At 43.7% G+C, this 16,767-nt stretch overlaps 2 protein-coding genes across 4 annotated transcripts in view; one reads left to right on the forward strand and one right to left on the reverse strand.

The window, feature by feature from the left end:
- MAPK14 (mitogen-activated protein kinase 14) overlaps window positions 1-2,360 on the reverse strand; it is a 72,445-nt gene extending 70,085 nt beyond the window's left edge. The window contains exon 1 of one of the 3 annotated variants that reach the window (XM_089918851.1): window positions 1,785-2,360. In XM_089918851.1, the coding sequence (XP_089774977.1) occupies window positions 1,785-1,900 (116 nt within the window). In that variant the 5' untranslated portion in view covers window positions 1,901-2,360. The remainder of the gene's footprint in view (window positions 1-1,784) is intronic. The other 2 variants (XM_022581741.3, XM_022581740.3) reach the window with 2 other exon arrangements.
- A 2,837-nt stretch (window positions 2,361-5,197) lies between these two features.
- Window positions 5,198-16,767, forward strand: part of SLC26A8 (solute carrier family 26 member 8) — a 70,260-nt gene continuing 58,690 nt past the window's right edge. The window contains 3 exon segments of the mRNA XM_022581739.3: window positions 5,198-5,462; window positions 10,430-10,616; window positions 16,059-16,198. Of these exon segments, the coding sequence (XP_022437447.2) occupies window positions 5,378-5,462; window positions 10,430-10,616; window positions 16,059-16,198 (412 nt within the window). The 5' untranslated portion in view covers window positions 5,198-5,377.

Here is a 16,767-nt window from a genome sequence, read left to right on the forward strand (position 1 = left end):
TAAAAGCCAGAAAAGTATAGTACTAAAAAAACATGGAGTTCATCTTAATGGCACTTCGATGTAAATCTGGATCTCCAGAGCTAAGGCAGAGCTATTCACACCAACATAGGGAAACCTTGCAAGGAATTCTTTTCAAGTTCACTAAACTTCCCATAGTTGAGCTATTCCGCTGTATCACTCCTTAAGGTTTAAACATTATCGGAAACAAAAACTCGGTACCACAAAAATTAATGTGTCAATTCAAGAATGAAAAATGGAGGTAAACTAATGAGCTATTAAAGGAGCAATGATCCAAACACATCTTCGAAAATTAGCAAATCAACAGCACACTATAAAAATGGAAAAAAGATGTCAAGCATAGTGCCATCAGCAACATAACTCAAACAGCCTGAACCAGAAAATGCAATATGATCTGTTGCTGGACACAATTGCACAATCTCAATTACCCAGAAGATTCTATAAACCGGAAATTCATGCTGGGGCTTTAAGAAACACAGGAATTATATTTAAAGATTAACAAATCCAAAAGCCTGGAATTTGTGGCAAAACAAGAAAATAATTTTGTAGACCTCTCTTCAAATGATGCATGCACAGGAATTACATGAATTAGCTTCAGATCAGGAGGTCTCAAATTTCAGTACATCTAAAATATAGTGTTTAAAGCCTTGAAAGTTAGAAAAGTTTAGTGAAATATTTCAGGTCTGAACATTTTACAGTATCATTTAATTGAAAACACATTCACAGTGTGAATTAAAGCTGCAAAGTGTCTCTTCCTTCCTTTGCTATATATTCCATATCCATATCGTGTACCTCAGGCTCTAAGTGTAGATAAGTTCCCTGCAAACTCTCAAAGGGACTTTAAAAACACAGTATTTCACAAGAATTATCGCAATTAAAAAATATTTACAATACCTCCCCGCATTGTTAATAACTTTTTGATCTTGAGGGCGTGCATCGGATCTGAATCTCACTTGCTCCAAAGGAGAAAACTGTTTTGTCAAACAATACTTAAACGAGCAGTGGTATGTGACTAATCAGTGAGGCCGCCAGTTTCTCAAGCTGCAGTGCGTTTGCAGGCACTACCACCCACCCCCCACTCTGCGAAAAGGAAATACGCTTTCAACTGAATCGGAAACACACCACACTAAAGCTGGCACAGGACTCACCGAGATAAAGTCGGTATTTTAAGCTCTATGGATAGCTACTAATTCAAGTGCGAATTCAAAAAGAACGCTTCTCAAAATGGGATTTCGACAGAGGTTTGCAAAAAAGCCCGCACTGAACGCCCTTCGTCCTCAGTTTTGTTCAGATGATGGCAGTCTCCCGGTCGAGCTTTGCCCTTCTGTTTCTCCAGGCAGCTCCCCGGGCTTGTCTGCTCCGAGGGCAGGCTCCGGCGCCCAAGGTGGGCACATCTCGGGAGAGAGTCCTTCTGCTCGATGCCAGCAGGGAGACCCCCAAAGAGGGCCCTCCCGTTCCTGTCCCCAAAGCAGCACCCCCCCAAGAAGGGAATGCGCAGGGTGCGAGCCAGGGCCGGGCTCCAACACCATCACCCACCGCCCATCGTGGACCTGCGTCCTACACACAGCTGACCACCTATGTGGGTGTGCAGGGTGAGGGGTGCAAGGGGTACAGGGAGGGAAGGACAGGGGTCGAAGGGGCAAGGATGCCCTCCCCCAAGGAAAATTCCTACCGCTTGGTGCATTGCTGAGCCGCGGGGGCAGGCCTGGCTCTGGGGCATAAAGGGTCACCCAGCCCACCGAGGCCCCGAGCCCGGTGACACTCACCACACGGAGCCATAGGCGCCGGAGCCCACCGGGGACAGGTTTTGGTAACGCTCGGGCACCTCCCAGATTGTCTTGTTCAGCTCCTGCCGGTAGAACGTGGGCCTCTCCTGAGACATCTTCCAGCGGTGGCCGCGGGGCGAGGAGGTGGCCCTGCGGGGCCCCGCCTGCGCCCGCACCCGCTTCCCCGACCTCGTCGCCCGGCCGGACGGGCGGGGACCCTGCGCTGGCCGCCCGCGCAGGTGTGAGTGCCGCGAGCCAGACGACTCCCGCGCGCGCGGCCCCTGTCAGCCGCAGCGGCTAGACGCTCCTCCGCGACGGGGGTGAGCCCTGCTAAGGGCAGGGGCACGCTCAGGGGCTCAAGGCTGCGCCCGCCACGTTCTCGCTGCACCCTCTCCAGACCAGGCCGACTCCCGGCTGCACCGCGGGACTACGGCTCCAGCTGCAGCGACCGCGGAGGTTCCAGTGGTCGCAGTTCCACAGCCTGCGAACAGGAGCCTCCCGCCGTACTCTCGCGAGAACAGCTCCGGGGCCTCTCCGCGAGCCGAGGTTTTACCCAATATGGAACCTGCCCAAGGGAGGGGATTGATGAGAGGAGAGGATGGGAGGAGCAATTCTCGCGAGAAGAGAACAACAGCTGGCCACCAGAGGCAGGAACTCCCGGGGACTGCTCTTCTTAAGGGCGCCAAGGCGGACCCGAGAAGGAGGGGATAAGCAGACAACACATGCCGCGTGCGCCTCACCGTGGTCGGCGGGGCAAACGCCTGGCTCCCAGGTGGAAAGCGACATTGACAAACAAGGTGTCGGGAAAAGAGCCAAAAGACCTTTGAACTGCGGGTAGTCACCAGCAGCCAGCCGAGCACCTGCTCAGCAGAACCCCCAATTTCCAAGAAATACTTGCATAATAAAGAGGAAGGTTCCGGCCAGAAAGCCGTTGCAGTCCCATCTGCTCAAGGACATACACGGCTTACTCTTCGGAATTCTGACGAAATCTGTCCCAAAGGTAAATATTAGCCCTGCATTAAGGTTGAGGTTTTCCACCCAAACTCTTCTAGTAGTTCTCAAACTTTTATGTGTAGAAGAATCACCTTGAGAGTTTAAAAATGCATATTCCCAGGATCCACAGTGAGTTTAGTTGGAGAGGTCCGTGAGGCGCACCAAGAACGTGTATTTTTACAATACGCCCCAGGTAATTCAGATTCAGGAAAGTCCCTGGTATCTCCCTTTGAGAAGCATTTTTAAACCATTACCCTGAAGGTTTGAAACTGATTCCTACCTTGAAGAGCTTCCAGTGAAGAGGATTTTAAGAATTTTAATCATGCCTCTCAGAGTAAGAACAGTGCAGAGAGTAGTCTTCCGGCAGTGTCATATTGGGCAAGTCAATTGACATTTCTCAGACCTTAGTTCCAGTTTATGCAAAGAGAATTCCTGCCCCAATTCCCACCTGAAAGGTGAACAAGATAATAAATGTGAATGGGCAAGGTATTCTAACCCCATACCTTGCCACCACTGTTAACCTATTCCTATGCTAAAGCTTGTTACAATAGGCAGAATTGGACCCTATCTTATTCTTAGTCATTTCTTTTAGAAATAACTAGATTCAAGCCAGGACAATTCTCATCACTATCCATGATTATTCTCTTTTGTGTATGCATCCCTTGGAGTGCTCAGACTTTGCCTATCTTGTTCCAGCATCTAGCACAGTGCCTAGAACATAAAAGGCACTTCATAAATATTTGTTGAACAAATTATGAACAATGACCATGATCTCAACTTAGGAGGCGGTGCAGGATTCTCAGTTCTCCTCAAAGAAAACCGAAATAAAACCCCAAACCAGGGTCATGGGTGATTTGTGGAAAGCTTTCTTTGGATTCAATGTGACTTAGCCTGGAATGTGACTCTTGCCTACGAAGACATGTTGCTTAAAAATGTTCCAAGGGACTTCCCTGGTGACACAGGCAGGTTAATCCGCCTGCCAATGCAGGGGAGACGGGTTCGAGCCCTGGTCCGGGAAGATCCCACATGCCGCGGAGCAACTAAGCCCGTGTGCCACAACTACTGGGCCCGCGCTCTAGAGCCTGAGAGCCACAACTACTGAAGCCTGTGCTCCTAGAGCCGTGCTCCGCAAGAAGAGAAGCCACCACAATGAGAAGCTGCACACCTAGAGCCCGTGCTCCGCATCGAAGGGTAGCCCCCACTCGCCGCAACTAGAGAAAGCCCGCGCACAGCAGCAAAGACCAAACACACCCAAAAATAAAAATAAAGAAATAAATTAATAAAAAATAAAAATGTTCTAATTCAACCTGCAGGGTAGGGAGCTTTCTAAGAAGTATCAGAGGTTGAAGGAGGAAGTGAGAGCAAAAATGCAACTGTAAAGATATGAGGGGTGGGAGTGGGAAATCAAGGTGATGAGTGCAAGGATACAAGGGAGGAAACCTGGAAGTAGGAATTCTAAGAAATTCATATATTTATCCAACAAATTGGAATGATGAAGTGAGAGTAACCAAAAGGGTAAAGATAAGCAATACATTCACTCATTCAACAAATATGTATTGAATGCATCCTAGGTACCCGGCACTTCTGATGGAAAAGTGATAAAAAGCAGAGAGTTGCTGCCTATGTGGAGCTTACAATGAACAGCAGGGCAATCATTCAATTATTCAACACAAATTTATTGCGCACTTACTAGGTCTATCACATTGCTTTAGGCACCAATGATACAGCTGTTAATGAAAGAGAAAATCCCTGCCCTTTTCGGGATGAGACAAATTACAAAAAGGGATAGGTAAAGTGAGCAGTATATTAGACACTAATACAGTAATCAAGCAAGTGTAAAACAGCAACTGAGCCAAGCAGGAATACAAGGCATAGTGAGAGGCAGTGACTGGTATTGAGCCTCACAAGGAGGTTAAGGGGGATTAGGGGAGGGGAGCAGAGCAGGAGACCTGGGCAGCAGAGTGTCCTTCGGTGGAAGAAGCCAAGCTTGTGGGGCTGAGAATTCAGGTTGGAGACCTCGGTGACCCTCTAGCCTCCAGTTTCCTCCCGCGTCTTCTGTTCCCACAAGGTCGTCGGGAGACTCAAGTGAATTACTACTGTACGTGAAGTGCGGGGCGCGAGGCCTGGCATCAAGGAGGCCCTCAATCAAGAGTCGTCGAGAGCGGAGGGCTGGGTGACACAGGTAACCGCGGCGCAGCTGGGCCTCTCCCCGCTCCCCACCCCGGCTGCCCAGGCTCCGCTTCCTCGCCCCGCTCTTGTCCCCCGCCCGCCAGAACGCCCGCGGGTTCGGACGCAACGGCTCGGGAACCGCCGGCGTCCGCGTCCACAGCGCCGCCCGCCTGGCCGGAGCTGCTTCCGGCTCCAGCGCCCGCCCTCCCGCCGCAGCCCGGGAACCAGGTGAGCCGAGGAAGCAGGGGAGCCGCTGCCGGAGCCGCCCGGGGCCGCGGGCTGCAGGCGGTGGCGGCGGTGCCGCGGCCCGGGCGTCGGGTGCGAAGGACCAGCCCCTCGTTACACTCGGAAGTCCCTGGGCGGGGCCCGCGGCGGTCACCGCAGGGCTAGGCACGTCGCGGCCGCTCAGTCAGTGTTTGGGGAATGAATGAATGACGGCCGTCCCTGGGAGCTTCTCTCTCTTAGGTGTCGGCTCTACTTGTGAAAGGCCGCGTGGAACAGCAGTGAGGAGAGACGGTGTGTGCGTTTGGCAAGTTGAATCCTTCCACACTCGTGGGTCTCAGTTGTCAGGAGCGCCAGAACTGGTCTACTCCATGACCCTCACCTGACTCCCCCATCCGCCTCCTCCTGAGGCCTGACTGCCCAGACGCTCTTCCTCCTTTAATACTTCACTGCTTTTGTTCATTTTGTTCCTTCTGACTGAGCCCCCACTTCCACCTCTCTTGGCCCCTTTCTTTTCCTGTTAAGTTCTGTTTATGTATGTGTCCCTCTGCGAAGCCTTCTCCAACATCCCCACCCCAATAATGAGTTTCTCTCCAGCACAGCCCTTTACTAATACTCTCACCAGTTCGCATTAAAGGTAGTTGTCGGTGTGTTCCCACCATCCCCAGCCACTAGACCGAGTGACTGAAAGATACTGAAAGCAATGCTCTTTGCTTGTGCCTTTTCTTTTTCCACATACATTCCCCCTTAAAAGCATAACATAAAAGCATAATGGGCAAAGGGCTGTTGTTTCTGATGGAATTACAAATATTTTTTTTGAAATTCTGGAAGTGAATTTTACCTTCCCATGATTGTAGAGAACATATGAAAGATGACCATATGAGAGGATAGTCTTGAAACTAAGGTTCAGGATTTCACATCTGTTGGGTTAATAGTCAGAAAACTGGGCTGTATTTAAATATTTTATTCTTGGCTTTTAAAGTACTTTCAACACATTATGTAAAAGAATCAATCGATGGCTGGATGGATAGGGGTAGTATGGGGGACGAAAGAGCTAGGTCAGAAGTACCCATGTTAACAGTATGCCCCAAACTAGCACTGAATGACTGAATAAAGATAATTAGCTATATTTACAGTGGTCTTCATATTTCATTGTGTATCAGAATCATCTGGAGGGCTTCTTAAAACAGACTGCTGGCACATCCTCAGAATTTCTGATTAATTTTGTCTTGCTAGTTGGTCCTGAGAATTTGCATTTTCAACAAGTTGCCAGATGATGGTGATGTTGTTTGTGGGACCAAGTGTGGGCTACAGAGATTAATTTCTATTAGTTAGTAGTGAATCCAGATGTCCCAAACTATGTCACATTTGTAGAATATGAAAATAAAACCTTAAGTTGTTCAGACCATGGCCCACCCACCTAAATATTTTGTCTGATGGCAGGAAGCATCAGGGAATTGTAGGAGTCAGTAACCGAGATTCCCTCTTGTGTTGTGTCTCAGCTGAAAGGTCATTATCCCATCAGTATAGTTGGGATTACTTTCTTCGGAAATGCATCATCTTTTCCACGTTAAAGTACATTTGCCACTTGTCAGTAACAGCTTCTGATCATCATACCTTATAGGGGAGGGTCCTGCTAGTGCATAAAAACAAGCCAGTAGGGCTTCTGTGAAGTCAAGAAAGACATAATGGAACTGAAGAAATTTCAGAGATGACTACTAAAAACAAAACAATATGGAAATTATGTGCTTTCCCTTGCTGCCTTTATCCAGTCATATGATAAGTCCTTTAAAGACAGCTTTCTACCTGCCCCTCCTAGCCATCCTGACTGTGGTCCCATGAGTTGTGACTTGATTGCCTCTCCCTTAGACTACCATGGTAGTAATGGGCTCCCACTGGTCTTTTTGCCTCAGTCTCTCCTATCTCCAGTGGTGTCCAGTAGAACTTTCTGTGATGATGGAAATGTTTTATACCTGCCCTGTCCAGTACAGTAGCCCCTGCCACACACGGCTGTTGAGCACTTGAAATGTAGCTAGTGTGACTAAGGAGCTGAATTTTTCATTTTATTTATTTATAATCTTTAGGCCGTGCCACGCGGCATGTGGGATCTTAGCTCCCTGACCAGGGATCAAACCCGTGCCCCCTGCAGTGAAGCGTGGAGTCTTAACCACTGGACCGCCAGGGAAGTCCCTCATTTAATTTTAATTTTGTTTAATTTAAATAGCCACAGGTAGCCAGTGGCTACCGTACTGGGCAGCACAGCTCTAGACTATACCACTGATATGATTCATCTTCCCAAAGCACATCTCTGTGCATATTACTACTCCTTCTCGAACATTTTAAATAGCTAAAAAGTCCAGGTTCAGCCCAACATTCAAGACCCTCCAGAAGTAGGCCTCAACCTACTTTTTTGGGTTTGACACTGACTTTACTCAGGCCTATTGAATTACTTGCCTTATATTATCTCTGTAATTTTATCCTGTTCTTTTTCTGAAATACCTTATTCTCCTCCCTGCCCCCAGCTTAGCCAGAGCAGAGTTCAAACCATATCTCCCCCAGGAGGACTTCCTCATCCTTCTAGGTTGGGGTTATTAATCCCACTCTATAGGAGATCATGTGGCATTAGATATGACATCTATTTTAGAATCAGAAAGACCAGGTTCAGATTCTGGCTCTGCTGTTTAATAGTTATATGATTCTGAGGAACCCACTAAACTCACAAGTGAAATGAGTATAATCATTATCAGGAAAATAATACCTATCTCTTGAGATGATGTGTGTGAAGAAGCTGGCATATGGCAGGCCAGCAATAAATGTTAATTCTTGTCTTTCCCACCTCTAAAGTCTTATAGCACCATATTTTGGTATCTTTATTCTACTAAATTGTAGGGTCTTTGTCCTTTTTTTTTTTTTTTTTGGCTGAGATTCCCTGACCAGGGATTGAACCTGTGCCCCCTGCATTGGAAGCACAGAGTCTTAACCACAGGACTGCCAGGGAAGTCCCAAGTCTTTGTCCTTTTGTATCCTCAGAGCACCTAGCATTCAGCAAATGTTTGTGGAACACTGAATGAATCGACCACAGGTGAAATAGCATTCGTCAGTCAGAAATAAATGAAGGCCAAGAACGCATATGGTAGAAATTCATAAGATTGTGAAAATAAAAGCAGACAACCTCACCAAATCCTGGTCTAGTAGATGGTGGCCACCTCCTGAAATAGAAATGATATAGACTGAAGACAATAAAATGGTCACACACTGGTGGTTCACAGACTGAATCTAGCCTGCAGAGATGTTTTGTTAGATGTATACTGTGTTTTTAAAAATATGTAAGGTAATCAACAACATTTAAAAGTCAGAAGATTTCACATAAAAATCTGGAATTATGACTTCTCTGGGAAAAGATCAGATCTGGCCATGCTGGACCCCACATGACCCATGGCAACAGCTGCTGCAGTTGAGTAGCTGCAGCTACCTTTCCCAGGCCCACTGTTTCCACTATCCTTGATGTTCATATGTTGCCTGCTTCATGCCTGCTTCGTGCTACTTTCAGAAACAAAATGCTGGATTCTAGACACTGCATCTAACCCAGGATGGCAATTTTTATAATCTCAATATAATAAGCAAGTTAATTAGGCTCTTTTTAGTTGCCAGGAACAGATATATTCTAGTCATAGAAGTTTATTGTAAGATTACATAGGAAAAGTAAGGAAGACTGGATCAATATTCCTATGGGTGGAGGAAAGAAAGGGAAAAATATTACTTATGTTTTAGTGTACAGTTCTGCTTTTTTTTTCTGTAAGACACGAAGTACTGATTCTCTTAATACATTGTAAAATACCTCTTCCATCCTCTTCTGTATTCCCCAACCACACTCTCACTTGATTGAATTTGTGATCATTAGTTCATAAGTGTTATACAGCTCACCCCTGCTACCCAATGCTTTGAGAGTAAACATACATCATGTAACTATGGTCAAGTTACCTAACTTTTCCAAAACATCAGTTTTATCACCTATAAAATGAGGATAATAGTAGTACTAGGATTGTTGTTGGAATTAAAAGAAATAACTCATGAAAAATATCTAGTGCAATGCTTGGTATATAATAAGTGCTCTACAAATGTTGGTGTTGATAATGTTGCTGCTGCTGAAGATACAGGATAATTCTGATGGAAAACAAATGTTGCTGATACATTGAACTTGTTTGCAGCCTCACCTATAAAAGAACTACTTGTGTAATCTGCATAATTTGAGTGTTTACCTATATATTTTATAACTATGCAAAATATATATATGTATACTTTTTACACATTTGTGTGGAAGAATATTAGAGTTCATGCTGTTTTTATTATTCAAAAACACGGATGATCAAGAACAGTTATACCTTCTCCCAGAGATGAATCTATATCCATCCTCATTAACTCCTTCTTCTCATTCTCTTTAAAACAGCAGGATGATACTACAGATTTTTAAAGCTTAAAGTGACCTTAGAGATCATATTGTCAAACCATGTCATTTTATGGACAAGGAAACTGAAATTCACTTTCTAAGAAACTTGCCCCCAGTCATACAGCTAGTTAGAAAAACAGCCAGGGCTAGAACTCCAGAATCCTGATATCCTGTGCAGTGCTTTTTCTGCTACATCATGATGCCACTAACTGGATACTTGACCATAATTCAAGAAATATTTGTTGAGGGCCTGCTAAGCGTCACGCATTATCCTGGGCTCTGGGGATACAGCCATGAACAAAGTCCTGCCTCTTGGATTTACATTTTAGTGTGGGAAACAGACAATGAACAAATAGACAAATATTGAATCAGGTACTGGTTAGTTCTATGAAGAAAAGAAAAGGGTAAAGGGATAATGATGGATGCTATTTTAGAGAGAGAAGGAGTTAAAAGACACTATGTTGACCCTTTAACCCTTAGCATTTTCAGTAAAAATTGGTGATTATACTTTTACCTCTTAATCTTTTCCCCTGCAACATAGCAACATAATTGAATATAAAGAAAACTAGGCTTTCTAGCTGGACACCTGGGTTCTAGTCCTGACTCTAATTATTCAAAAACCAAGGTTGTTTAAACTTCTGGGCTTTGGTTTCTCCATTTTGAAAATGAAAATAATATATACCTTGCTTTCTTTATAGGGTTGTTTTAAGTATAAAATTATACAATAAATGGAATGTTTATTTCCATAAAAATGTGCCAAGGATCTAGACTTTTTAAAAACTGTCTTTTGTTTAACTTCTTTCCACTTATCCAGGAATGATGCAACCAGAGAGGAGCTTCCAGAGTTTGGGCTCTAGATACAGGCAAAACTCTTTCATGTATGATGTGAAGCGAGATGTGTACAATGAGGAGAACTTTCAACAGGAACACAGAAGGAAGACCGCTTTCTCTGGGAACTTGGACATCGACATCAGCACCGTCAGTCACCATGTCCAGTGCCGGTGCGTGTGTGCGATCATTCAGCTGCCACCAAGCTGGCAGCCCTAAAACTCTACTTGACACCTTTGGTGCCTACTTCTGTTTTCCTCCTCTGAATTCCCGTCATCAGAACACTTAGCTTATTGCATAATTCCTCTACAGTTTTTTTGTGGTTTGTCTTGTAGCACCTTTTTTTTTTTTTTTTTTTTTTCGGTATGCGGGCCTCTCACTGTTGTGGCCTCTTCCGTTGCAGAGCACAGGCTCTGGACACTCAGGCTCAGCGGCCATGGCTCACGGGCCTAGCTGCTCCACGGCATGTGGGATCTTCCCGGACCGGGGCACGAACCCGTGTCCACTGCATCGGCAGGCAGACTCCCAACCACTGCGCCACCAGGGAAGCCCCCTTCTTTTTTTTTTTTTTAAATTTTTAAAACTTTATTTTATTTTTGGCTGTGTTGGGTCTTCGTTGCTGCACACTGGCTTTCTCGTTGCTGTGCGGGCTCCTCATCGCAGTGGCTTCTCTTGTTATGGAGCACGGGCTCTAGGCGTGCAGGCTTCGGTAGTTGTGGCGCGTGGGCCCAGCAGTTGTGGCGTGTGGGCTCAGTAATTGTGGCACACGGGCTTAGTCGCTCCGTGGCATGTGGGATCTTCCCAGACCAGGGATCAAACCCGTGTCCCCTGCATTGGCAGGCAGATTCTTAACCACTGCGCCACCGGGGAAGTCCCTTGTAGCACCTTGTTGATTATAAACTTCATGGACATAAAGACCTTGGCTGTCCCCCACAGCATCTAGGGATGGTATTTAATAAATACATTGTTTGATTAACCACCATTGACAGTCTCCTAACAACGACAACAAAAGCAACCATGGTAAAATAATTAATGATAGCAGAATGACTATGTAAACCCTATAGTTCAGGAGCTCGTAACCTGTTTTTGTGCTGTGAACCTTTGGGCAGTCTATCAGAGCTAATGAACATCCTTTCAGAATAATTTTTTTTTTACTTTTCTTAATTGTGGTAAAATATATATAATATAAAATTTGTTGTTTTAACCATTTTAAAGTGTACAAATGAGCAGCATTAATGACATTCACGTTGTTGTGCAACCATCACCACTATCTATTTCCAAAACTTTTTCATCACCCCAAACAGAAACTCTGTACCCATTAGGCAATAACTCCCCATTTCCCCCTCCTCCAGACCCTGGTAACCTCTCTTCTACTTTCTGCCTCTATGGATTGTGTATTCTAAATATTTCATTTAAATGGAATCAGACAATATTTGTCTTTCATGTCTGGTTTATTTCACTTAGCACAATGGTGTAGCGTGGATCAGTGCTTCATTTCATTTTATGGCTGATGATACTCCATTGTATGTATGTACCACATTTTGTTTATCCATTCATCTGTTAATGGACACTTAGGTTGTTTCCAATTTTTGTCTATCGTGAATAATGCTACCATGAATATTGGCATAGGAGTATCTGTTCAAGTCCCTGCTTACAATTCTTTTAGGTATACACCTAAGAGTGGACTTGTTGGATCATATGTTTAACTTTTTTTTTTTTTTTTTTTTGCGGTACGCGGGCCTGTCACTGTTGCGGTCTCTCCCGTTGCAGAGCACAGGCTCCGGACGCGCAGGCTCAGCGGCCATGGCTCATGGGCCCAGCCGCTCCGCAGCATGTGGGATCTTCCCGGACCGGGGCACGAACCTGTGTCCCCTGCATCAGCAGGCGGACTCTCAACCACTGTGCCACCAGGGAAGCCCCTGTTTAACTTTTTGAGGAATTTTTTTTCACAGCAGCTGCAGCATTGTGCATTCACATCAGCAAGCGTTCCAGTTTCTCCATATCCTCTCCAACATTTGTTATTTTCCATTTTTAAAAATTATAGCCATACTAGTAGGTGTAAAATGGTATCACATTGTGTGTTGCTTTTTTTTTGCATTTCCCTAATAACTAAATATGATGAGCATCTTTTCATGTGCTTATTGGTCACTCATGTATCTTTTTTGAAGAAATGTCTATTTACTTCCTTTGCCCTTTTAAAAATTAGGTTGTTTATCTTTTTGTTGTTGAATTATAGGAGTTCTTTATATATTCTGGATATTAAGCCCTTATCAGATATATGATTTGCAAATATTTTCTCCCATTCTGTAGGTTGTCTGTTGATAGTGTCCTGTGTACACAGTTTTCATTTTAATGAAATGCTATTTATCTATTTTTTTCTTTTGTTGCTTGTGATTTTTGTGTCATATTTAAGAAACTATTGTGAAATCCAAGGTAATGAAGATTTTCCCCTGTTTTCTTCTAAGAGTTTTATAGTTTTAGCTCTTAAATTTAGATCCTTGATCCATTCTGAGTTAATTTTGTATACGGTATAGAGTAAGAGTCTGGCTTCATTTTTTTCCATGTAGCTATCCCATTTTCCCAGCACTATATGTTGAAGAGTCTATTCTTTCTCCATTGAATGGTCTTGGCCAGAATATTTTTAAATGCATAAAATACATAGTATTATAAAGGAAACCAGTTATATTGAAATATAGTTATCAAAATATGAAAATATCCAAAAATTATATTTAATGATTGTGGGTCTAATAACTACCATACTTTCTAAGTAATGATGAATATAAATGCTATTTTAAGGTATCTGCAGCAATTTTAATGTAATATGAAGATATTTGTGATTCTATTGGTGAAGAAGTCAAGCTCTGCTGATACTACTGTGGTTTGTTGTCAATGTTCATAACTGAAGGAAATGCTACATTTCAGTTAGGAGGTTAGTGAAAATAAAGATATAATTTTTCCTAAAGTCACATGTCCCCATGAATTCTATCTAGAGACACCTTGATCATCCATGGACCTCAGGTTAAAAACCCTTTGTGACCTACATCATGATATTAACCCTAACTACTCAACCTGTCCTCACTCACACTCCAGTTTTATTAGTCTCTCTTGTTCCTTGATTTATCACTCATAATTGGCATGAGTTAGGTGACAAGTGAAGAAGGCCTCCACGCAGCCCTATTGCAGACCTTCCTCCCTCTGAGCCTTCTCCTTTGCTCATATCCTTCCATTTTCAAGTTGTGGTTTTGGATGTCACTCCCCTGTCCTATATCACAACTCTCATTTTTTCTGCTCCAGGATGGGTCAGAGGTCATATATCAAAGAGAGCGTTTGGGGGCCACATTGGTTTTGTCTCTACAAAAGGATAATCTTTTCCTGACTTATACCTCATCATAAACAGGTACTACTAAAGAAATTTCAGCCTTATTCCCCTCCAGCTGCCCTATCCTCTGACCCACACTGCCTCCCACGGGTTTTTATAGCAGTGCTTATTCCCTACTTCTAAAACAAACAGTTATATCCACTTCTGAATTTTAACCTGAAAGGTAGCACAGCACTGTGGTTAAAAGCAAGACTCAGAAGCCAGATTGCCTGGTTCTGAATCCCAGTTCTGCTGCTTTCCAACTGTGTGACCTTAGGTAAGCTATCCATGCCTACTGTGCTTCAGTAGCCTCATCTATAAAATGGGGATGATAAAAGCACCTACCTTATAAGGCAATTGTGAGGATTTAAAGAATATTTGTAAAGCACCTAGCAAATAGTAAAATAATAATAATAATCTTTTAATTTCATCTCTTTCTTTCTGCAGAAAACCTCATATCTTCCTTCATTTTCTCCCTTTTAGTTACCCAACTGCAATACTCCCTCTCTTTAAAAAAATCTCCCCTGTGCTTTCACATCAACTCTTACATTCCTCACTTTTAAGATGCTTTAACTAGGATCCAGATTCATGGCGAAGTGCCTGTAACTCTTCCACCACCAGCTTCAGTTTCTGTTCCTTTAACTCCTTCCTTGATCCCTGTCAGTCTTAGGTCCTCATTATTCCATGTCCATTTTATTTTTTTGCCATGTCAGAGAGCTTTGATGACTCTCCCTAGGGTCGCTGGTCTTCCAGGGTGGCACATGGAGAGGAAGGGACACTGGACCAGATGCAGAAACAAATTGTCCCAATGCCATGCTGTATTCTCCCCCATAGAGGGCCATAATTGGAGACAGCACACTCTCCACACCCAGGGATTCTCATAAAAATAGCAATGTGTTGTTCTTTCTAAACCTATGGTCTTGCTTCTGGCTCCTGAGCAGAATTCAACAGCTGTCGATAGGAACTGTGATGGTAATAGACTGGATAGAACACTGAACTAAAAATCACGAAATCTGGATTCTAGCCCCAGTTCTGCCCACACTTGTTACTGTGACCTTGGCAAAGACATTTACACTTCTTTGGCCTTAATTACCTTAGGGACTGTAATGCTCATGGTTGTTAGAGTCAAGCATATTGAAATTACTTCTTTTCTGAGCACACATTTTAGCCTTGCATACACTGAAGTTATATTTGTTGCTACAGCCAAGTCGCAATTATTCAGAGATAGCTCATACCTGAAAAATCTCCATACTCTTTGTTTTCAGCCCATAATGAGATATAAATAGCAAAAAGCAATTTAAAACCGTATTAGCTTTACTAATGGATTAATTGATTAACAGATTGATTGATTGGTTTACAATGATTCTGCTGTGTTAGATGATCTAAAGGTTAAAGTAGGTTTTCTCAATCTCAGTACTGTTGACATTTCGGACCATGAAATCATTTCTTGTGGAGGGCTGTCCTGTGCATTGTAGGATGTTTGGTAGCATCCCTGGCCTCTACCCACTAGATGCGAGTCGTGACAATCAAAAATGTCTCCAGACATTACCAGATGTCCCTTAGGGAAAAAAATTGCTTCTGGTCGTTATCCACTGGGTTAAAAGATAATAAGGCCTTATTTTATTCCCTTTTCTTTCCATGGCTAATGCCATAAGCACAAGACTCCATATTCTCTGTAAATTTCTGCATGTTACAGGTCAAAGCCATGTAGAGTTAATGCTTGGTAAAAATTTTAGTATACAGGAATGATGTGAATGTGTTAATTCTCTGCCACCCACCAATAGCACATCTCAAAAAACTGTCCTTACCAAGAGAAAGCCATAACAGTCCATTTTTCTACTGGAAAATTTTGGTAGGTTGAATTCTTTTCAAACATTCTGTAAAGCCACAGGCCTGATTCGTATGCTGGACTTACAAGGCCTAGTTCTTGTCATATATATGGCACCGGTTCTCAGTTGAAGGTGATACTGTCCCCCAGGGAACATTTAGCAGTGTCTGGAGACATTTTTCATTGTCACGACTAGGGGAGGGGATGCTACCGGCATCTAATGGGTAGAGATCGGAGATGCTGCTAAACATCCTACAATGCACAGGACAGCCTCACAACAAAGACTTATCCAGTCCAATATGTCCAAATATCAGTAGTGTTGAAAGAAACTCTGTTGTAGGGGAAGAAGAAGATACTCACTGTGCCTTTTCTTGGCCATGTGGGCTTTTTCTTTGGAGAACCTAATCAAGTCTCTGTTCTTTCTCACAGCTGCTCATGGCACAAGTTTCGAAGATGCATGCTTACAATCTTTCCCTTCCTAGAGTGGATGTGTTTTTATCGATTCAAGGATTGGCTTCTTGGAGACTTACTTGCTGGGATAAGTGTTGGCCTTGTGCAAGTTCCCCAAGGTAAGAAAGATATGAAGATTTTTCACCCACAGACAATACACCAGACCTGGTCACTTGCCCAGAGTAAACAAATTACTTGTGCTAGATGAATAGAAAAAAAATGTGAATTCCATTCACATCATTACCATTTGTTTCCTTACCTGCCAAATTTCTAACTCTTCTAGGGTAGTTCCAAAAGTCTCAGTTTAGTTTAGACCCCTGATACTTTCTAGAGTATTTGTAATGCCTGCTCATGGTCATTTTTTGCTCAACTAGTCATTTTATACTCACTCCAATAGATCTCACTTGGCATTGGTTTTACTTAAAAAGGTGAAGGATAGGAAACACAGCATGCTAGCTTCCCTTCAGCAAGTTACACACACAGCAGTTCAGGGGCTATTCTTTGGTCGTACAAATGGCAGTTCAGATATAACACAACAAGATCACACAGATAGGTATGGGAGCTATCTGGGCTTTAGAAGCCTCATTTCCCAAATAAAAACCAACATCTCTTGTAATTCCCATAACTGATGCCTCCATGGGTCCCACAGCGACATGCCCAGTTACAAGAGTCATTGTGCTCTGAGAAG

This window comes from Delphinapterus leucas, chromosome 10 (assembly GCF_059928025.1).
Source record: "Delphinapterus leucas isolate spDelLeu-1000000601 "Yukka" chromosome 10, BTC_Dleu_Yukka2, whole genome shotgun sequence".
Lineage (NCBI taxonomy): Eukaryota > Metazoa > Chordata > Mammalia > Artiodactyla > Monodontidae > Delphinapterus > Delphinapterus leucas.